This window comes from Bos mutus, chromosome 1, assembly GCF_027580195.1.
Source record: "Bos mutus isolate GX-2022 chromosome 1, NWIPB_WYAK_1.1, whole genome shotgun sequence".
NCBI lineage: Eukaryota > Metazoa > Chordata > Mammalia > Artiodactyla > Bovidae > Bos > Bos mutus.
This window is the reverse complement of record NC_091617.1, coordinates 45,203,331-45,226,089: the sequence shown is the minus strand read 5'-3', so window position 1 is coordinate 45,226,089 and position 22,759 is coordinate 45,203,331. Positions and strand designations below refer to the sequence as shown.

General features: G+C 40.9%; 1 protein-coding gene across 1 annotated transcript; it reads right to left on the bottom strand.

Annotated features, from left to right (window-relative positions):
- Positions 1-5,123: 5,123 nt before the first annotated feature.
- Positions 5,124-16,339, bottom strand: NFKBIZ (NFKB inhibitor zeta). Its single transcript, XM_070368770.1, has 12 exons — positions 15,824-16,339; positions 13,526-13,665; positions 13,007-13,037; positions 12,781-12,884; positions 11,908-12,683; positions 10,988-11,093; positions 10,351-10,497; positions 10,101-10,164; positions 9,704-9,873; positions 8,671-8,781; positions 8,375-8,542; positions 5,124-6,510 (listed from the first exon to the last, which is right to left on the bottom strand). The coding sequence occupies exons 1-12, from the start codon at positions 16,110-16,112 to the stop codon at positions 6,457-6,459; spliced, it is 2,160 nt and encodes a 719-aa protein (XP_070224871.1). The 5' UTR covers positions 16,113-16,339; the 3' UTR covers positions 5,124-6,456.
- Between the last annotated feature and the right edge of the window lie 6,420 nt (positions 16,340-22,759).

Genomic DNA, 22,759 nt, shown 5'->3' with positions numbered 1-22,759 from the left:
GGAGAGACAGTCTTTTTTAAAAAAATGAATGAAAGTGATATCCAATGTAAAAAACATTTGGAGCCAATCCGAAAAGACGGATCTCAGTGGGCAGGCTCCCACTGGGATAATGGCCTAAACAAGAAACTTAAGTGCAGAGAGAGGAGCAGCTCACCTGCAGGACAGTGAGGTACCTGAGGCTTTCAGGAGAGCCAGTCAAGAGGGATTCCACACTTTCATGCAAGTACTTAAAACTAAAATCCTGCCTGAGAAGAGACACTGGCTGCACTCACAGAGAGAAGGCCATGTGAATTAGGATACCATGAATTAAGAAAATAAACAGCAATTTCAAACTTAAGCCCCAAATCAATTAAGCTAAGAAACCTAGTAGCATTTCACAATTTGAAATTTGTCCCTATTGTCAAGCCCAAAGATACTAAGCTGTTCCAACAAGAAATGCATGCTGGATCTAATTACCAAGTCCACAGAACTACTGAAATCTTTATTCAGATTAACAGGCAGAATCCTTTTCACTTAAAAAAAATAATATTTAGGCCTAAAAAAGTACGTTTCAGTGGAACTTGGCAAAATAGATCGATATTTCCTTTCTGAGACCATGGCTTTCCTTGAGTTGAGTTTTCACTTTCAAGTCTGCAGTTTCCAATGAGTGCCTATTCTGGTATTATCATTATAAGGTCAGTTGGTCTAAAATACAGGCATTTAATTTGTGATCATGTTGCTTCTCACATGGGCAACTCTAGGTAGTGTGATTCAAGGTGGAGAGGAGCAGGTTTATTCATACATGTGCCAGAGGGTAGAATGACTAATGATTGTCAGAGAAGATTTGTTGTAAGTTTCAAACAATGAAAGTTCTTTAAATCATTACAATAATTTTTAGAATTTTATCTCAATAATTATTTTATGGTTTCTATTAAAGTTTATCAATGGTTAATGAGGTTCCTGGTCAATGCCAAGCATTATAGTTAATAAATAAAATGGAGATGATGTAACATTCATTAAATCAATAATTATGTGGAAGAGATCCACATAGATTCTGAAGACAAACTACAGAATTGCTCAAAAATAGGTATTCAACTTAATCACTTTGAGAGAAATAATAGTAACAGAAAAGAATATAAAGCTTCTTTTGCTAGGTTAAATTTAGTGCCCCACCCCCAAAAAAGATATAAACATCATAAACCTCAGAACCTATGACTATGATCTCAACTGGAAAAAGTCTTAGCACATGTAATTAAAGAACCTCAAAATGAGGTCATCACGGATTATCTATCTGGGCCTTAAATCCAATGACAAGTGTCCTTATAAGAGACAACCAGTGGAGAACACAGGGAGGGGAGAAGTCCATGTGAAGACGGAGGCAGGGATTGGAGTCATACTGCCACACGCCAAGGAACGTACGAGGCTGCCAGAAACTGAAAGAGGTGAGGAAGGACTCTTCCCTATAGCCTTTGGAAAGAGCATGGTTCTTAGAAACCTTGATTTCAGATGCCTGGCCTCCAGAATTGTAAAAGAAAAAATTTCTCTGTTCTGGTGGCTTAAGTCACCAAGTTTGTAATTTGTTACACAGTTCTAGGAAACTAATACACCTAAGAATTAAAAGCCAGATGACCTTAGGAAAGTGTTTTCTGGGAGCAAAAAAACCAGTTTAGCTGACTCCCGACCTCTCCTTCAAAGCTAGTTTCTACAACACAGGATCCAACACGTCTGGCACACAGCAAGCCCTCATCAGTTTGCCACCTCATCCCCATAGGCATTTCAGCAACCCATTCTGTTACCACCACAGAGCTACTGCCCAGTCACAGCTACTCTCCAAAATCTGCATTTCCTAATTAATTTAGACTAAACTGTGCACTAGAATCATCTTCACTTGTACCTGCTGGAAGCCTTAAAAACCCTGGAGATTCTGTTTAAGTGTGTCTGGAGTGGGGCTAAGGTATTTGCATGATTAACAAGCTTCATAAAAGATGCTGATGTCTTTGGTGGCAAAGACTGAAACCTAAATGACAACCTAAATGCCCATCGACAGAGAAATGGATAAAGAAAATGCAGTACATATATGTAGTGGAATACTGCATGTGTACTCAGTCATGTCTGACTCTTTGCAAACCCAAGGACTGTAACTTGCCAGGCTCATCTATGGAATTTTCCAGGCAAGAATACTGGAGTGAGTTGCTATTTCCTCCTCCAGGGGATCTTACTGATGCAGGGATCAAACCCACGTTTCTTGCATATCCTGCATTGGCAGACACAATGGATTATCACTCATCCATTAAAAAGAATGAAATAATGCCATTTGCAGCAACTTGGATGGACCTAGAGATAGTCATACTGAGTGAAGTAAGTCAGAGGAGAAATATTGTATGCATCCCTTACTTACGGAATCTAAAAAGAAATGATACAAATAAAATTTCTTACAAAACAGAGACTCACAGAAAACAAACTTATGGTTGCTAGGGGGAAGGATGTGGGTACAGGACAGGGAGTTTGGGATGGACATGTAAACACTGCTGTATTTAAAATGGATAATCAACAAGGACTTACTGCAAAGCACAGGGAATTCTGCTGTGTTATGTGGCAGTCTGGATGGGAGGGGAGTTTGGGGGAGAATGGATACATATATGCATGTATGGCTGAGTCCCTTTGCTGTTCCCCTGAAACTATCACGTTGTTCGTTAACCAGCTATACCCCAATACAAAACTAAAAGTTTAAAAACAAAAAAGATTGAAACCCTGAACCTAGGGCATTGAGCAGCTGGACTAGCTGTCTGGTACTCTTATCCCCAAATCTTGGGCTTATAGACAAGGAGAATAGCGTGATGGAGGGACCAGGGGACAAGGGGTTGGAGGACAAAGGACACATATAAGAAAGCTAGACACACTTTGAGAATGATCTCCACTTAGTCCACCTGGAAACGTGTCATCCATGCAATGTTTCTGAGTCTACACGGACACCAAAGGTGGAATGAGGGGACTGAGAAGATAAAGCTAAACCAGACTTGGTGCACAGCTGAAGAAAAACATCTTTCAGAATTAAATCATAAATTCCATATGAAAAAATGTCTATACACTGAGTTATAAAATATAGAGAAAATATAAACTAAAAAGGAAGCCATGAAATTAAATTTGATTTAAGAAGTATTTATTGAACATGTCCGAAGTGTCAGATGTTGTGCTAGGTGTGGAGCCTCTGATAAGGAGTAAGATGGTCACTCCCCTCCTGTCAAGGACAAATCCTGGGCATTAGCAGGAAAACCAAAAACCCAGTCATCTGGTTCTAACTAATGTATAAAACCTTGTACCTGGGCCATATCTCAGAGAGACCAACAAGAACTTCGTCACTGAAGTTGGTTTCTCCCTTGAGTCATGTTCAATACAGAGCTGATGTTATCAGAAAACGAGTCAGTGGTACTGAGTTCAAGAAGTTGACATTTACTAAAGGTTAGAGGAATTTGAGAAAATTCTCCACTCCTGATTAAGTAAAAATATAGAAAGGATATTAAATGTGACTGATTTGATTAACAAATAGAGCTGGAAGGTTTGGTCTTTGATACTTCAGGGAATTCCTTAGTGAAACACCGAACTACAGTATTAGAATTAGTTCTTTGCATAGGACTGCCTGATTTTTTTTTAAGAGTGCCAGCTATGCCATTTTTCATTAACTTATCGCTATCATTAAGGGGACGACAGAGGATGAGATGGCTGGATGGCATCACTGACTCAATGGACCTGAGTCCCAGTGAATTCCGGGAGTTGGTAATGGACAGGGAGGCCTGGCATGCTGTGATTCATGGGGTCGTAAAGAGTCGGACACGACTGAGCGACTGATCTGATCTAAGTTAGAACTGTGATAGTCATTAACTCATTAGTATTTTATGTTAGTACTTTATGACTGGCTTGAAACACCAGTTCCCCCAAAAAACCCATGATCCCAAGCAGGATTGACATACCTTCATTCACTCATTTAACCAGTGTTAAGTTCCTACTCTATGCCAGGCACTTTGCTAGGCACTGAGGTTGCAGCAATGAGCTCGTAGTCTTGGCTTCCATGGGGGTCACTCTTTAAGGAACATTCCATCAAGAACCACCCTCTATACCCATACAGCCGATATATGATAATCAATTACAGCACCCTCTCCTGCCAAAGCCCCTAGACTGCTTGAAGATCTTTCTCAATATGCTATTCATATTACTAGTTAGAGGTAGAACACAAGATGAAACTTATTGGCCATCCAAATAGCTTGGCTAGTCAAGCTACACTGAATCACTCACTTGTGGTTCCCCCAAACACAACTGCCTTGGTTCATGTAGTTTTCTGTTTCATTCTCCTCCCTCTCCACTTGCGTGAACATTCAAATTCAGCTCTTCTGAAAATACAGCTCAAATATTCTACCTTGAAGTCTCCCTAGTTCTCCCCATTCAGATATAAAGTTTTTCTCTTTGTAATCTTTATATTTCTTCCTCTTTTTGTTAATCAAGTACATGCCATGTCTCCTACATATGTATCTTAATTAATAAATATCTTTGAATACCTCATATTATCTATCAGACAGCTTTGTATGCACAGATACACAATCACATGCTTGCTAAGTACTGTTTCAGTTAATTTGTGTGTACATGCACATCATATTCTCAAAGGAGGTTACTAGATCTAGAATGTATGTGCAGTGATTGACTGATGTTGACAGACACTGATGTGTTTGTTCTCACATATCAAAATGACATGTTGGAAAAGGGAGGGACCCCATTTACTATCATCCCCACGTTTACATCTCTCAGAATGATCCTGGTAATCTCCAAATCATTTTTCCTATGTTCCCACAAAATAAAGTATTAAAAAGTCATAAAGACTTATATTTTTTAGCACATAAACTTCTAAATGATCAACAGTATCTAGTAAACATCCATGATATTTTCAGAACCTAGTAAATCTCTACTAATGAACTTGACAAAGAGCTTTTTCATGTTAAAGATCATATAACTAGGAAACACACTCTGAAAAAAAAACCAAATTAATGTATATTGGCTAATTTAAAGGTTTTAGATTAGTGATTAACAGCTCTTTTCAACCTTGAGAAATATATATAAGGTCTAGGAAAAGAAAATTCACATCCTTAAGAACAGTATTATTCAATTAATGTTTATTTAAAGCAATGCATGAGTTTTTCCATTGTGAATGGACAGATTCACATAACAGCCATACTTTTAGATACCAAATAACCATAACTAACTTTTGTCCACAAGACATACTGGGTCAAACAATGTGATCGATCCAAAGGTTATCTATTTTAAAAGGATTTAAGTACTTAACTACAAAGATGATTAGTCAGTCAATTGCTTATGACACTTCTCATTTAAAAGAAAAAAAGATAGAGGTTTTTCATAAATCAAATTTATTACAAAGAATTAATGTGCAATCAAAGTCAAATATGTTCCTCAGAGTATGCAAGAGATAAGCAAAATAATATTAATATAATTCAAGTTACTAAAAAATATGTTTTTTCTTAATAGTAATATAGAACATCTTGGTGCATTATCATTACCTGAACAACAGAAAACCAGTAAAACACATTTCAATATTGACTTTCTGTTGTTCTTATAAAGTCAAAACAAAAAGTCCAACAGAACAGGAAATCAAAATTCTAGAAAGTGCATCTTAAAGAGGTATTCTCTTTAATAGCATGCAAAATATATCTCATCTGAAAGCATATTTACAAGTCAGAGCTCTGCCAGCCACTAAGGGAACAGCTCTCCATCTGTTTTATCTACAGAGGTGGTGCTTACACAGTTCCTTTGAAGGCATATAATTTTAAAAACAGTGAATATCCACTTGTTATCTTCTATTTTATTGATTTACACATTTCAAATGTGGTCATGTTAATGACCATATATGTAAAAATACTTTAAAAGACAAAAATAACAATTATACACAGTTTGCAAAGATCAAACTTTAACCATGGTACCTTTCATTCAGTTCAGTTACTACAGAGATTTTTCAACACTGGTAACTACCAGGTACTGTATGTATCAGGCCAAATGAAGTCTCAAGGCTATGTCCAGATTTATTTTTTAACTTTCAAATGCTTTCATTTTTCTTCAAAAAAAAAAAGTTAACGATTCACCTCCTTTTAAACTGGCGATAGCTACGTGAGCAGTACCTGATACCACAAATCAAAGCCAAAAAGCTACTGTTAATTGAAGTCGATTTTACCACTCAGATTAAATTCAGATGTCTAGATCCCAGATACCTGGGCATGAAATATTAAAATCTGCCAAGAGGAATTAGGTATTTTTCTCCTTTTCTTTTAACGTAACCCACTATATAATAGTGAACTAAAAATGTTTGTTTCATAGAAACAACTTACATTTGCCAATACAAAGCAAATGGTCTATGTACAGATACAATAGGACTGCCTAACTGACAGTGAGTATTGCCGACCAGGCTCCAAACCCACGGAGCTAATACGGTGGAGCTCTCTGCTGAATGGACTTTCCCTTCAGGATACGTCGGATCTGGAAAGGAAACCAATAGCATTTGTGAGATTTCTTTTTTACAATCAAAGTACCACCTCTTCAGAGCTTCTTTCCTTTCTTCTATACATAATTCCTGCCTACTTATAAGTAAGTATATGAAGAAATACACAACAGTATGTGTCAAGATTTTAAGGGGACTTGAAAAAAAAAAAAAAACTACAACTTCTTTTAAGGTTTATTTACTACAGCTCTCCTATAACGATCTTTGAGAACAAGAAAGTAAAGCATCTCCATGAAAAAAATTATCTGAAGCTGAACATCTCCAACTGTTTAACAAAGACCTATATTCCTTTCCTAATCTTCTGTTATTTATGAGAACATGTAAAACAAGGCAGTAATCATGATTATACATATCTCACCTACCTTGATGTCAGCCTCAACTAAGAACCCAGAGTCTTTCTTATAGATATAAGTAAATTATAATGCCCTTCGAGTCAAGATAGTTATCAAGATATCCAAGAATGAAAGCCTCTGTGCATGACTATATGGATCACGGGAAAGCCCCCAGGCTCACTGAGAGCTGAGTCATTGATTTTATACCCCAGCCTGACAAATTTTATCATGTCTCTCAGCCCACAGCAGATTAGAAGCAACAAATTAAAAGAAAGAAGATTGGAGTCAGGGATGCAATTGATAGCTACCAAAAGGAGACACAATGACTATAGTCTGATAACAAAAGCAAAGGAAAAGATCCTGCCTTCAAACAGAGAGAAACAGAAATACAAAAGCAGAAAGAAGAATAATCTGAGAACATGTATTTCACAAAGAGTTAAGCAACTCTCCGTGCTCGATACTCCCTGAGAACCTCACTCTATGAATTCACACCACAAACAGTGAAGCGGAAGGTAACACTTAGGGCTCTGTCATTTACTATTTAATGATGGTTCCTGTGCCTGGAACCACTCTGAATCTCAGTCTTTCCAGTTTAACTTTCATCCTGCAAAGTTTTCCTAACTATTAAGCGGTATAAAATACCACTACAAGTTATCAAGAGATTCGTTTTCAGCTATCAAGAAATCTACAAATATGAGTTACTATAACATTGTGGCCACAATGAGGGCTGTATATCAAAGAAAAGGCTAAATTGCATTCCATATATTTTATTTTGTGATTATTACAGTATACAATGACCTACAGCCACAATCACCTCATTTCCTCCAGGGGAAAAGTTTCATCAAAAATCTGTTAAGTTCTTAAAGAGTCAGGTCTTATTATCAGGAAAAGTTTAGTCATATGAAACTGTTCAATCTCCAAATGTAATATAGAATCATATGATAAGTAAAGCATAATTTTATTTAAAGTATAAACTATTTCTAGGTTCAAAGTTACATAAATAACTTTCCCACTTTTTACTTAGGATCAGTTAGCAGACAGAAATCATTGTTAACAGCTAACGTTTATGGAGCACTCAGGCATCTGGAAGTATTCTGAACACTCTGACTCATCTAATACCCACACTATTTGAAGGTTCCTCACTTACTCACAAAGGCTAGATTCTATTTTCTTAATGTCTACAGGAACCTTGCTTCCTCCTCTTTCATCAACTGCCAAATGTCAAACCATTCTGACTTAGTTCAAACCTAAGTTTGTCATCTTGGAAGAAAAGCAAAGACTGCCTGACTTCTAACCATTTGGGGTCTACGGATACAGCCTTAAATGTCTTACTGCTCCTTTGGAAACAAAACAATTGACTCCAAAGGGCAACAGTGACAACTGCTGAGACACGTATGCTGACAGAGCCCATCTGAACTGACAGAGCCCACCCGAAGGGTGCCAGCTGGCCCACCGCTCTTATGTTTCAGGACAATGCTAAAAGTATGTCTTTCCCTTCTGTGGCCCTCACCTGCTCTCCCACAGGGCCATCAGGAACCAAATGCACTGGCTGTTCGTTCTCCAAGTTCCGAGTACTTGGGTCTGCTCCCTTCCTCATCAACAGGCGGACTGCATCCAACTGCGTCACCCGATATTGCAGGCTGGCAGCAACATGGAGGGCGGTGTTTCCATTGTAAGCCTGAAGACCAAGAGAAAATGACACCCGTGAGGACAGGAGACTTTCACAAAAGCAGCTCAAAAGCTTGAAGAAGGTATAAAGAAGGTCATTCCAACTCTCGGACAGTTCTCGAGTATTCCTAAAAGTACCTTTGCGTTCACAAAAGACAGGCAACTGGGCAGTTCCAAAAAGAGGCGGATGAGTTCCAGGTTTGCTTCTTCAGCTGCCAGATGCAGGGCTGTACGGCCACTTTTACGATCCTTGTCAAAGGGAAGAGGTAGAAGACAGTGAATATCTGACACCACGCCCTAGACATATGCTTCTCACCCAGTCTCGCCTATGTCTGACTCACCCGTGGAGACTGACTTGAAGTACTCACTTCTTCACAAACCCTTCTTTCATCCCAAGCTCCATGAAATCTCATTTCTCCTTTGAAATTCCCTTTTCATTTGCCTGCATGCCTCTGATCACATCTACCCTTATACACCAGGTGGCCATAAAATGTAGAAATAGACTACACTGTTTTATCAAGGGCTGTGATATAGTACAAGAAACCATTTATTGTGTATCCGCCTGTGTTTCCAGACTTGGTGGCCATCCTGTAGACTGACAGTTAGCTATCTCTCTTACCATTTCTATTAGACCGTAAGCTCCCCAAGGACCCAAGGGGCTTACGATTTAGGCATCTTCCTGTAGAGCCCCTAACTCAGTGCCTTGCACACAGCAGATATTCAGTAAAGAAACTTCAGATTTAAAGATAACAAAATATTTTCCAGTTTAAAAAAACAGAAGATTAAGTCCAGATTCCACAACAATGAAGAAACCCTTACGAAATGCAGTGCCTTTATTATCTGTGTATGACAACTGAAACCAAGATGAAAATATCAGTTTCAAGCATATTCTTTTCCTTTCAAATAAAGACTAATTCATGTCACAACTGAATGATCTTCTGAATAATAAGCCATAGATTAAACACAAATCAAGAAAGCAAATGAGATGATCTTTTTAAATCTAAGCTCCTCAACTATCCATACATTGCTACTAACTCCATTAATTTTTAAAAAAGGATGGGGGGGATAAAATAAAAAGAGGAGAAAGTTTTAATCTCTACTTGAGAACAAGCTCTTCTGCTATAACCACTTCTCTCCCACATTCCGTGTCTAAACTCTTCTGTGAATTTACCTTAGCTTCCACTGCTGCTCCCATTTGAATCAGACACTTAATTGTATCAACTAGACTTTTATTCTTCAGCAAAAGCTCCTGAACTTCAGGTGAATGGGGCTGTTGATTTCTCTGGAGTTCATGCACCACAGCATTATGGGCCAAGACTGCACAGTGTAGAGGGGTCAGGCCTAGAAAAAAGTATAAGAAAGCAGAGATCAAGCCTCCCATCAACTCTCCAAGAACCACTAAGGAAATCTGAGGATTTCCTCCATTGGGTCTTAGCGCTAACTTTATTTATAGAATATTTTAGCTTTAATTAACTCCCTTTCTTCTTGGTTTTGAACTTAATGCCCTTGGAACTAAAGGGCCCCTCTCTCTGAATGCTTCTTCACCCAATAACATGTCCACTGCTTACCATCATAGTTAGTTGCCTCCAAGTCCACAAACTGGTTGCTCCCCGCTGCTCCCTTCTGAATTGCCTGCAGGATTTGAAAGTAGACATTTACTCAGCATAAGATAAGCTCTGCCAAATACTTATCTACAAGTGTCCCAAGAAAGGAATAAGTCAACTCAGAAGAGAGTATTGCAACAGGCAACCTGCACCCAACTTCTAATTTCTCAGCCCTATCCCCGTGGTAACGGGAGCCTGGCTTGCTGCCTCTTACCTGAAGCACCTGGGAGTGGCCCTTCTCCGCACACACATGCAGGGGCGTTCTTCCCCAGCAGTCAGTGGTGTTCACCTGGGCCCCGAGGGTCACTAGATCCTGCACGATGAGGTGCTGATTGGCAGCCACGGCCACCTGGAAGGCACTCTGTGGACATGCAGAGGAAAAAAAATATATATATTGTAAAAACTATAAAACTATCATAACAAGGAATATGAACCTAAACTAGGACTGAGGTGGGAAAAACCCACATAGAAAAAATGAATCCTATTAATAAGTTGTAAGATACAAGGAAACTAAAATAAACTTAGGGTGAGGCTTTATTACACCCCATTAGTCTTTGGTCAAATGACTACAAAGTTAACGTTAATAACTTCAAGGTGGGCAGTGACAGAGTCAGCATCCCAAAGTTAATATTAACTAAACTCTTTTGGTCTGGAACTCTGAAATAATCGACACTCAAATATGAGACCAGCTATCGTCTTGACCACACCTTTGCCATTTCCCTCTGTCGAGATCCTTACCTGGGGGAGGGGAGGAAGGCTCAAGAGTACCGAAGCCTCCTGTAAAGACTTCAGTACATTGAAAGCCATTGTCCTCCAATTAAAAAATTAATTAAAATTAAAAAAATCCTCACCTGTCCATTGTGTTCTTTAATATCTAGCATGTGAAGCGCATTCATCTTTCTTGCAAGGACATAGGAAAGTGCCCTTCTCCCTTGGGCAACAGCAATATGCAGGAACCTGGGGGAGAGAAAAGGAAAAGAGGTAAATTATTTCTGATTTCACTAAGTTCATCTTTTAAAAAAAATTCTTCCTTTAGCCCATTTCTTGATGTGCTGGTATACCCAAATGAAACAGCTGCTGCTATTGCTGTTCAGTTGCTAAGTTGTGTCCGACTCTTTGTGACCCCATGGACAGCAGCCTACCAGGCTTGTCTATCCTTCACTATCTCCTGAACCCCATAAACAGTATGAAAAATGAAACAGCACAGAGCATAATTTGTCTTTTCTGCTATGCTGACAATACCCATCTGTGTTACAAGATGAAGTAGGTTACCAGAAAGAAGTACGCCAAGTACCATGTTGATTGCATTAAATCCAATGTTTCTAATATTCATAAAAACCCAATGAGGGAGATAGTACCATTTTACATGCCCAGAAACTAAAGTACAGAGAGGTTAAACAATTTGCTCAGGTTCACAAAGATGTGAGGACACATCTGTAATCAATCTACAAATCAACTCCTGGTTGATCATGACCAACCAACTATGATCTAACTGATTTTGCTCTACAGACATAATCTGTGCTAATCTTTCAAAACCAATTATTCAAAGAGGCCAAATACATTTTTATTAATTTGGAACAGGTAATTTGTTCACCCAGAAAAAAAAAACAAAGTAAACTCTTCCTTGAAATATGAGCTATCGTTCTGCCTCCACTAGTTATCTAGATTAGCCAATCACTTACTCAGATCTAAATTGGCATACCCTGTGCCCACCGTGGCCAACAACCATGGCTTACCAAATTAGGTTAACAACATAAAAAGATATACTTACGTGTCACCATCTGCATCCTTTGAAAGAAACTGGTCTTGGGAGATATTCGCCAATTTGTTTTCTTCCTGCTCTACTTGCCACTGAAAAAATGATTTCCCTAACTGTGTGGTGCTCATTGGATTTCCGCCAAGGTTCGGGAAGGGCAGCGGTGTGCTTAAAGGGGTAGAGCTTGCATCTGGCCTTGCCAGGGCCTCACAGGTATCTGGTGGCATCAGGTTGAAGTTCTGTAGGTGGGTGTCAATTTGCTGCTGAACACTGGGAGCAGTCTGAGGGGGAACAGCAATATTCTCAGATTGCCGGGGATCACTTAAAAGGGGTGCAAAACTCTGGTCCGGGCAGAACTGTGGTTCTCGACCAAACAAGTGTGGCTCATAGCTGGGGGACTGGGAAGTTCTGGAATAAGGGCTGTATTCCAGGGCTGGATTGTGGGTGTAGTGCTGTGGCGGCGGCTGCACGCTCTGATTCTGTGGTGAATACTGGTACATGGAAGCCTGATCCATCATGTGTGGGGAGCTGCTGACTTGGAAGGGCTGGTATTTCTGAGGTGGAGAGAAGACCTGCCCTCTGTGGAGGTCCTGACACTGCTCGTGGGGGGAGCCCTGAGGGACCTCCCCAGGGCTCATCCAGCTAACTTGGACAGTGTTCAGGGAAACCGGGCTGCATTCATTCTTAATGTTGATAATGTTCTGAAGCAGATCGGCACAGCTGTCCTGTTTGGATTCATTGTGATGGACATCTTCCATGCTCTCCGCGGGTGTGGGTGTTTGAGGCGGTGTCTGGAAAGGAAGAAAAAGGAAGTTGCACATTCTCTTCCAAAATTATTCTAAAAGTAATTTCTGAAGGGTATTCAGAGGAAAATAGTGAGATACATACCAAAAACTGGGTATGTAATAAAGCTGATCTTTTGCAAGCTGGTCCATCAGACAGTGAATCAGAGCCTTTCCTTTTCCCACTATATGATACTGTGTTCTTCAATTCTATACCCGAGAAAGGAAAATGGAATCTGAGATCATTTTACTTCACAAAATTTTACCCCTAATTACAGTGCACTATTTTACCCTAGAGCCCCCATAATATTATAAATAGAGGTAACCCTTACCTGTGAATTGCTCTCTGTTCACACTTTGTGTCTATAAGGAAAAAAAAGTTTCCAATTTAGTGTGTGATAAATGGTTTCCTGATTAACATATATCAATAAACATATCTCTACCATTCTTTGTAGTTTGCATGAATATATGATATACCATTCTAACAGTATTTATTTTCTATGTTAGTTTCCATCCTACCTTACAACTTCCCCCATTTGCATTTTCACCTAGTTCAACTTGGGTCAAGGTAAAATTAATAAGGCAACTTGAGTTTTTCCTTTCTAATCAAAATGTTCCATTTAACTGAACCACATTAATTTCCTTGCCCCCAACTTGCCTTCGTTTACTCATTCATTAAATTTCTCTTGCACAGCTGCCAAGTGCCCAGCACTGGGCCCAGCAACAGGAATCTAGCACACAGCAGGACAAATATGCTCTCTGTCCTTTGTACTCTGTGGTCTATGAAAGTAATAACCCTAACAGACTAACCTCCCTGCCACCCAACCCAAAACAAATAAGTTAAGTGCCACCTTAAAATCATCGACAGCTTGTCCGGAAGCCTTCTGTTTATGACTTCGGATGTGCAATAGGAGTTCCTTCACCGAGTTCTTCACACGAACACCTTGAAAGGGTCCTCTCTGCTGCCTTACAACTCCCATATGGGGCTCAACTGTTCAAAAACAAAAAACAAAAACATATCCCAAGTGAGTGTCTTCAAAGACATGAATATTACTAACTTCAAAAGCACAGCTGTCCAACGTGATAAAGTTCGCAACTGACAGACCACAAAGTCTCTTCAGCTCACCCAGGCCGATGACCTTGCACGTCAGTCCCCAGCCCTGCTTAAGGAGTCTACCTTGCCTGATACCTTTCCCCACCAGGAACCCTAAGGAAGTAAAGCTCATAAAAATGTCATTTCAGGGAGCCCCAGAAACAAGCGACAAACCCAAATTAGTTCTCTCTCAGCCCTAAATACGGCATGAGAGAAGACTGCAGATTTTGCAATCCTGACTCTCATAAATCTGTAATTATTCTAGATTTTTTAAAAACCTGGGAGAGCAATGGCTAAATGATGAATTTTTAGCTTTCTAAACCAAAGGGTTTCTGTCCACACAGAAATTGTAAAGTCTATCAATTCCACTCACCGAAGAAGGCACAAAACAACGTACCAAAGCCTAACAATTAATAATGTCTTAGTTTATTATTTCCCCCAGTCAAGCTATGCCGAGAAAGCTGCTTTAAATTCACTAAGCTTAAACACATTTCCACACTACACACACAGGATTTCCCCTCACTGACTGTTTACGGAATTGCTCACATAGGCCTTCTAAGTAAAAAGGAAATAATCTCATTTCATATTTAAGCTTTAAAATACACTTTAAAACCTAGTACATGAGTACAGCATTCCCCTCTGACCACTACCATGTCACAACCTCTTGGGATGAGTTGAACACAGAGTAAACACACACAGTCAGGAAATGAATAATTCAGCAATTCCATTGAGAGTAGGAAAAAATAAGATGGGACAAAAACCAAGGCATAATTTAAATATATATATATATATATAATCAAACATATGAGAAACAGCTCAATGATAGGGCAAATTAAACAGCTAGTTTTACGTTTAAGTCTAGACATATCTTGCCGGAATCTAACACGGCATCTCTCTGGAATGACAGCAGTTAATAATTCAACGTCACAAGGAGAAAAATTCAGTTTCAGAAATCCCCTATGGTAAACCAAAGAACTAGTAAAATAGTTTCAGCCAGATGAAGGCCAAATGAGGAGGGAGTAAAAAAGGTTTAGATAAACACAACATTTTGGCATTTACTGCACACTCAAAATACAGAAAGCGTTTATAGAGTCCAGAGGTTTGAATCACTTTTTTAAATGAAAATGACAAATCACACTTTAAAACACAACCAAAACAGGAATGGCTAGCAGTGGGGAACACCTGAAAGAGAACGTTCTTTAAAATCATGTTGATTACATTTTCCAAAATGTGAGATTATCTAGACGTTCTTTGGTTTACCCACAGTGGCATCCTGTTTTCCCCCAAATTATGCAACTCCGTTCATTAAGAAAAGAAACTAACAATTCACAGCGGTAGACCGGAAACATTACGCCTTTCTCTGCTACATACAGCCCAAACCACTCTAAAGCACAGAAAACAAAAACAAGACCGCAGAAATTCGGGGCAGACTTCGGAAAATCAAACTCAAGGTATACGTTGGTTTTCAGTCCAGCTTCATCTCACATCTTGATAATATCCGTTTCTTTTCTTTATAAAGTCCTTCTACGTAAAAATTTTCACAAATACGTACTTAGGAAGAAATAAATCATGACCGTCAACCTTGTACTCAAACCTTTATCGCCCGCTACAGCCTTTCACTAAAACAGACACGAGAAAAAGGTACACCTGCATCGGCTCCAAAACCTCGCCATAGTATGTGGATTATAGCTTAATAAAGGCGTTTTTTAAAAGAAGAAAACGAAGAGAAAAGCCAGCGTGGTCCATTTCTCCCCCCTCCACCCCCATATCAGAGCAGTGTGTTTCCAGCTAACAGGCCAGCCGATGGCACCCGGATTTCACAGACGGTCAAAGGGCATCGAGTGATATTAAACGCCCAGCACAGGGCAAGGCATCCGTCGTGGCCTAATAATGACTACCAGTGTGATTATGTACCGCCACTAAGGCAGGAGCAGAATCCCCCTAAAATCTGGCCGAAGTACTTCACATCTGGGCAGCCCAGACCACCCCCCTCCCTGAGCGTGGGCCGACGGGAGTCCGGGGGTCCGAGGGTCGCCCCGCTGGGGCCGGTGGGTACCTTGCAGCCGCTCAGCACGGGCGCCGCCTCTCGGCCGGGACTCGACCGCCCCGCAGGAGGACACGGACGAGGCGGAGGAGAAGTCGGAGGAGTCGGAGCCGGGCGAGCCTGGCGCCGAGGGCCCAGACGCCGAGCAGCCCCCGTCGCAGGCGCCGGGGGCGGCGGCGGGCGGCGACGCGCCATAGAAGTAGGCCAGGTTGAGCGGGCTGGTCATGAGGCCGCAGTCGCCGGCCGCGTCCAGCAGCCCCTCTCCGCCGCGGCTGTCGTCCAGCAGCTTGTCCACGATCATGCTCCCAGGCTCGGCGCTCGGGGACCCCAGACAGCTGTGCCCCGGCTCGCTGCGCGCGGCTGCCTCCCGGTTGTGGCTATGGTACTAGCTCTGACGGGCTCAGGGTATTGGCGGGAGGACGGCGCGGGCACGAGCGCGGACCCGGAGTGCCCGACTTTTTAACCGGCGTTCGAGACCAGGGGCGGAGAGAAGGGGCCACCGCCTCGCCGGCCTCCCCCGCGCCCTGCTTGGGCCATTGGCGGCGTCGGGACCGCCTCCCGGCCCCTCCTCCGGATGCGCCCGGTTTCCAGTAAAATGTACAGGATGAAGCAATGTGTGCCCTCCGCCCTCGCCCCGCCCGCCCCGCCCCGCCCAGACCGGCCGGTTGTTTTCCTGCCCTTCACCTAGAAACCCAGACGGAGGGCGGCCTCCTGGCTTTCGGCCCTCGTCCCCTGCCCTGGGACCCCCGCTCCGGCCTCCCGCCGAAAGATGCCCGAACCGGCTCTGCCTCGGCGCGCCCCCAGCCCGGCCTCGGCGCCGGGGAAGAGGGCGCGCGGCGTGGGCTTGGCCCGCAAAGTGGGGCCAAGAGGCAGGAGGCGGCGGTGGGAACTGGTCGGCCCGGTTCCGCGGAGTAGGAAGTGCTGGAAGATCCGCGCCACGCAGCCCTCCCGCCGCCCAGTGCCCGACTCCTCGCCAACCCCAACCCCGGCGTCTCCGGGAGGTTCATACGGGCCAGTCTCTGCTCAACTTAGTAAGAGTTTGCCAACATGGCTTTTGGCCGGGTCTCAAATCCTAAACTGAAAGAAATGTTGAAGCCATTTTTCTGTCGTCAAATTATAATCTGGGCAACATTTTTGGTGCCGACTGGAAATAAAAAGCATTGGCCTACACCCCTGAATCCTTGAACATTGAAACAAAGACGTCTTAGCAGAGTGATAAATATACATGCATGTATGTGTCTGTATTTACGTTTATGTCTGTATTTACGTTTATGCTGCGTAAGTGTCCACCGTGTCGGATAAATACAGGAACTTTGCTCTTTCCTGTCTTAAAATATCAATGGAGTCACACAGCGGTTTGTGTGCCGTGCTTAGTCACTCAGTCGTGGCTGACTCTGGGACTCTATGGACTGCAGCCCACCATGCTCCTCTGTCCATGGGGATTCCCCAGGCAAGAATGCTGGAGTGGGTAGCCGTTCCCTTCTCTAGTGGCTCTTCCCAACCCAGGGATCAAACCCAGGTCTCCCTCATTACAGGTGGATTCTTTACCAACTGAGCCACCCAGGAAGCCCAAGAATACTGGAGTGGGTAACCTATTCCTCCTCCAGGGGAATCTACCCAACCCAGGAACTGAACCCAGGTCTCCCGCATTGTAGGCAGATTCTGTACCGACTGAGCCACCAGGGAAGCCCAATTTTTTTTTTAATTGAAGTCCCAATTACTTGCTAAAACCTTGGCTAGGCGTTAGTGGGAACAAAAGATTAATGATTGTGTCTGTCCTTTCAAGTACATTATAATCCTGAAAGAATGATAAGGTAAGTACACACTATATTAAAAGAAACCGATTATGATTAAATATCATGAGGGATACAAAGTTCAGTTCAGTGAGTATCCTAAAAAGAAAGACAATATCTAGTGAAGGGAAAAGTGAGGTCATCAGGAAAATCTTTGCAAAGAAGGTAACATCTGAGATAGACCCCCCAAAATGAGTGAGGTTTCAACTCACAGCATTTCTTGGAAGAGGGAACAACATGAGCAAAGAATTAAGAAAAGTAGTCAGATGAAGAGAAGGGTCCCTTTTAGGATAGTCAAGGGAAGATCATAACACAATGTAAAAGGTAACTTGGTGCCTTTGGGTGGTGCACCTTCAGTGACACTTGGTCTTTATTGAACAAACATTGAGTGAACATGAAAGAATTTGGGGCGGGCAAAATTAATCCAGAAGCAGGTCAGAGGAGGTGAGATTCAGGGGCCCAGAGGCTATTAGAAATCGCTGTAATGGCCCAAGAGAGAACCGGCCTGACCCTGGAGCAGAAGCAGTGAGAAAGAAGAAAGTAGATGGAAAGAAAACAGAGCAAGGCAGCATTACTAGGGCAGAAGGCACAGGTTGGACCTATTTGGAGATGGGCAGCAATGAAGGGGTCCCCAGTCAGGCTATGGTTTGGGGCCAGATGACCATGTGAATAGGGATGCCAGCTTCAGATCACAGGGAAATCAGGGAAAGTAGGATGTTAGGGTCCCAGGAGGAAGAAGTGAGTGAGGCAGGGGAGGAGGGAGACGTTGAGCTTGAATTGTTGAGCTCAATTGTTGAATTGTTGTAAGACCTGGTGGGGGCTCCAAAGTAAACATTTCCTTGTTTCTCAGGGATGTTGCATTGTCCCAGGAACTTCTTTTTTTTTTTTTCTTTAAATAATTAGTATGTTTATTTTTAAGAACAAATAGACAATATGGACTTTTTAAAAAAATAATTCACAATTAAAACAATCATACAGTGTTGGAGCATGATGGTGTTTTTAACTATACTCTGTAGCCAAATTGGTAAACTGTTCAGCCCAGGGTTATGTTCTCAGTTTGCACAATTAGAATGAAACCAGTTTTCTCTATTCTCTTACTACTCTTTCAACAGTCACTGCTAATAAAGATGGCAGCCATCATTTAAATACATATCATTAGGTAAAGAACATAAATGTCAATAAAACATTTTCTATTAAGTAGCAGGCTGATGGCACCATAAAAAAACGAAAATTTTTCAAGTTGTTAAATATAGTCAAAGTCATAATGGAGTACATTAATATTGTTTGGCATTCTCTCAGTATTCCTTTTTTTTAATATAAATTTATTTTAATTGGAGGCTAATTACTTTACAATTTTGTATTGGTTTTGCCATACATCGACATGAATCCGCCACGGGTGCAAACGTGTTCCCCATCCTGAACCCCCCTCCCACCTCCCTCCCCATCTCATCCCTCTGGGTCATCCTAGTGCACCAGCCCTGAGCATCCTGTATCATGCATCAAACCTGGACTGGCGATTTGTTTCACATATGATATTATACAAGTTTCAATGCCATTCTCCCAAATCATCCCCCCCTCTCCCTCTCCCACAGAAAGACTGTTCTATACATCTGTGTCTCTTTTGCTGTCTCACATACAGGGTTGTCGTTACCATCTTTCTAAATTCCATATATATGTGTTATTATAATGTATTGGGGTTTTTCTTTCTGGCTTTCTTCACTCTGTATAATAGGCTCCAGTTTCATCCACCTCATTAGAACTGATTCACATGTATACTTTTTAATGGATGAGGAACTTCTTGCTGCCTTTCTCTCCTGCCAATTTTGGGGTTTTGGTAAATTTTTTAAAAAATCAAAAGGAAACAACTCCCTTGATGTAGCTGCAGAAAATACAAGGGTCCAGTAACTGCAGTTCCTCAGAAACCAAAATTACTTAAAAGATGTTCCAAATGAGATATTAGACTTTCTCAATAAAATGTTTCCTTTTTTTTTCCTTCCAACTAAAATTTTATGTATGATAAAGGCCATAAATGGCCATCCAAATAAATTCATGGCAATTTTTTTTCTACAAAGTTGTTTCTCCCCTTGAAATTATTTCCCATTTCACTTGGTATATAAAAATTCAAGCTTCAAAATCATGGCCTCTGGGGAAATTAATATAGATACATATGGTCAGTAGACTAATGTTTCAAAATAAATGTTCAAAGTTTTCTATGAAATACCAAAGCAATCATACTGCTTAAAGAGACCACCATCCAGGTTCGACGCCTGGTTCAGGAGGATTCCACACACTTCAGTGCAACTAAGCCCCTGCACCACAACTGCTGAGCCCACATGCTGCAACCAATGAAGCCCGCTCCCCTAGAGCCTATGTTCCACAACAAGAGAAGCCCACGCCGGGCAACAAAGAGTAGCCCCCACTCACCACAACTAGAGAGAGCACAGACACAGCAACGAAGACCCAGTGCAGCCAAATAAATATTAATAATAAAATAAATTTTTAAAAAAGACCACAACCTCCAATACACGATCAAGAATGGTTATTTGTTAACATCACTACAAAAATTAAATGCTTATTTAAATGTTGAACTATAAACTCAAGTTTAGTCTATTAGGTTGAGTTATATGACACTGCCACTGTTCTGATCAAATACAGTGGAACATGCACTCTGTGAAGACGGCCAACCATGATACATACGAGGACTTTCTGGGAAAGTCCACTGAGGCCAAGAGACAGAACTAACTTGCTAGCTATGTGAGTGAGCCATTCTAAAAGCAGATCCTCCAGCTCCATGTCTGGCCTTCAGATGACCACAGCACTGACCAACATCTCGAAGGTAGTCGTATGAGTAACCTCGAGTTAGAAACCCCTCTTTTAAAGCCACTCCTAGATTCCTGACCACAGAAACAGTATTTGAAAAATGAGCCCTTGAGAATTTGCCTAGTTTATACCACTCATCATAGGTGGCGAAGAGATCAAAATCTATCTGTCTGAGTCTGGAGCCCAATCTTTTGCTTTAGAAAGAGATATCAGAAGACATTTCCTCAAGGCTCAGATGCACTGTCTACATCTCAAGATATAGAAAAGGATGAAAATGACAGATCAGAGTTCCCTTTCTCATGGAAGGAGAAATCTATTCCAAAGCAATTGGAAGGAACTGTAAGTTAAAAAAAAAAAAAAAAAAAAACTTGATGGTGCTGTCCTTTTCTTTGACTTTATAGATGTTAATAATTTACCTTATTGTGTCTTATATGATAGAGCATTCTGCATAGTAATGTGGTGCCAGTTAAGTTGTACTACTATTTTTAGAGCAGACATTGAGGGTTTTAAAAAGAGGCACTGACTTTTTAAATGTGGATGTAATAAACTTTTGAAAAGCCAAAAATTATTTGGTGCAGCTCTTCAAACCTGAAAAGAAAAAGCCAGTGAAGTATCTTATAGAGTAAGTTATTGTAACTGTACTGGCTGAATAAATGAGAGAACAATAAAGCCTGGTGGAGTTTAGCTTTCTGAGTGCCTTCTAGATGAGAAGTCAGCAAAAGAAACCATGGCACAGCCACTTTCCAATGTTACAGTAACATCAAATTAAAGATCTAGCTGTAGACTGATCCTTTTCTGTAGAACTGCATTTTTGTCTTAGAATTGGACAGATCTGCCAACTGTCTGGACTTGCTCTCTTGAATGTATTCATCAGGAATAAGCACCAGTTAATCATCAAAGATCTTTCATATAAACACATGATGACAACAAACGAGGTGCTGAGTCATTTGAAGTATACAATAATTTTTTTAATTTCATCATTTATCCTGGAACATTTGTGTTGACATTTGGACTGATAGTACAAAAGCAATGGTGGGTAAAATTAATGGGGCCTTACAACAAAATGAACTAGTCAACATCGTATTCTTCACCACTACCCATTTGCAAAGAAAAAGAAAAAAAAAAAGGAGTGGGGAGAAGCCGGTTTCACTTAAGGAGTCATAGATGAAACAATAATAAATACTAACTTTATTAAAACTTGGGCGGGAAGAGGAGAAGTGTGTGCTCTGCTTTATTTCCCACTGTTTCTCCCATGAATGTGTTTTGTACATCCAGCAGTTACTACATTTTTTAAATTTTACTTTTAAACTTATCCTCTATTTTTCCCACCTTTAAATAATTCCCTTCCCAGTAAGTTTACATGTAATTATTTGAAATTTCACATAGGAAAAACATTAAAAATAGTGTTATAACTTTTATATGCTGGGAAAAGATAAAACTAGTCAAATTAGTTTGCTTTTGTTTTTGTTTTCAGAAGACTCCTTTCATAGCAGTATTTATTTATGTAGCTCCACCAGCAAGCTATGATTATGTTTTAGGCCAGTCAGTTTAGAACAGATGCCCTGGGCTACACTGCACACTTGGCCTTGGTCACATTTGTAGCAGCTGGTGCTGCTACTGCTGCTGCTAAGTCGCTTCAGTCGTGTCCGACTCTGTGCGACCCCATAGACGGCAGCCCACCAGGCTCCTCCATCCCTGGGATTCTCCAGGCAAGAACACTGGAGTGAGTTGCCATTTCCTTCTGGTGCATTAGGTTATAAATATCTTTTATGGCAACACAGAGTAGTAGTAGGTTCGATATACATGACGAACAGTATTAGAGCTCAGTATTTTATGCATTTTTAGCATTTAAAAATATTTTTGCTTTAGTGTGAGGAAGGTTAGGATGGGCAAGACCGTGATAAAAATAGCTATTGCTATGACATTAGGAAAGAAAAAAAAAGACTGGGGCAGTATTCCTAAAAAAAGATAAGCCTCTTAAAGTGCTTAGCAGAAACAGTGTAGTGTTAAAATAGGACAATGATACTAAGGAGAAAATGAAAGAATGTATCAGGAGTAAACTGATAATGCATAGGGTAACTGGATTTTTATGAATTTTATGCTAGTCGTTTACATCATGTACTATGTATGTTAAATTAAAAAAAGATCATGAAAAAAAAACCGTGACCCTTGAAATACATGTATCCTTAATATATTATGACAGTTGTCCGGAAAGGCATTTGGTCTGTTAAGTTGAATGAAATGATACGACATTGCCATTGATTCTAATCAAATACTGTTTGAGTTGAGAGCTAATTAGTCACTGTTTTACATGGAACACCAACTTTTCTTGACT

What these genes read in the sequence shown, in the direction of transcription:
- NFKBIZ (XM_070368770.1), bottom strand. Translation starts at nt 16,112, where the DNA reads ATGATCGTGGACAAGCTGCTGGACGACAGCCGCGGCGGAGAGGGGCTG. An exon ending in AAGCTGTCGATGATTTTAAG is followed by an intron (nt 13,038 to 13,525) that starts GTGGCACTTAAC and finishes TTTTCCTTATAG; the next exon opens with ACACAAAGTGTGAACAGAGA. An exon ending in TGTCTTTTGTGAACGCAAAG is followed by an intron (nt 8,543 to 8,670) that starts GTACTTTTAGGA and finishes CTTGGTCTTCAG; the next exon opens with GCTTACAATGGAAACACCGC.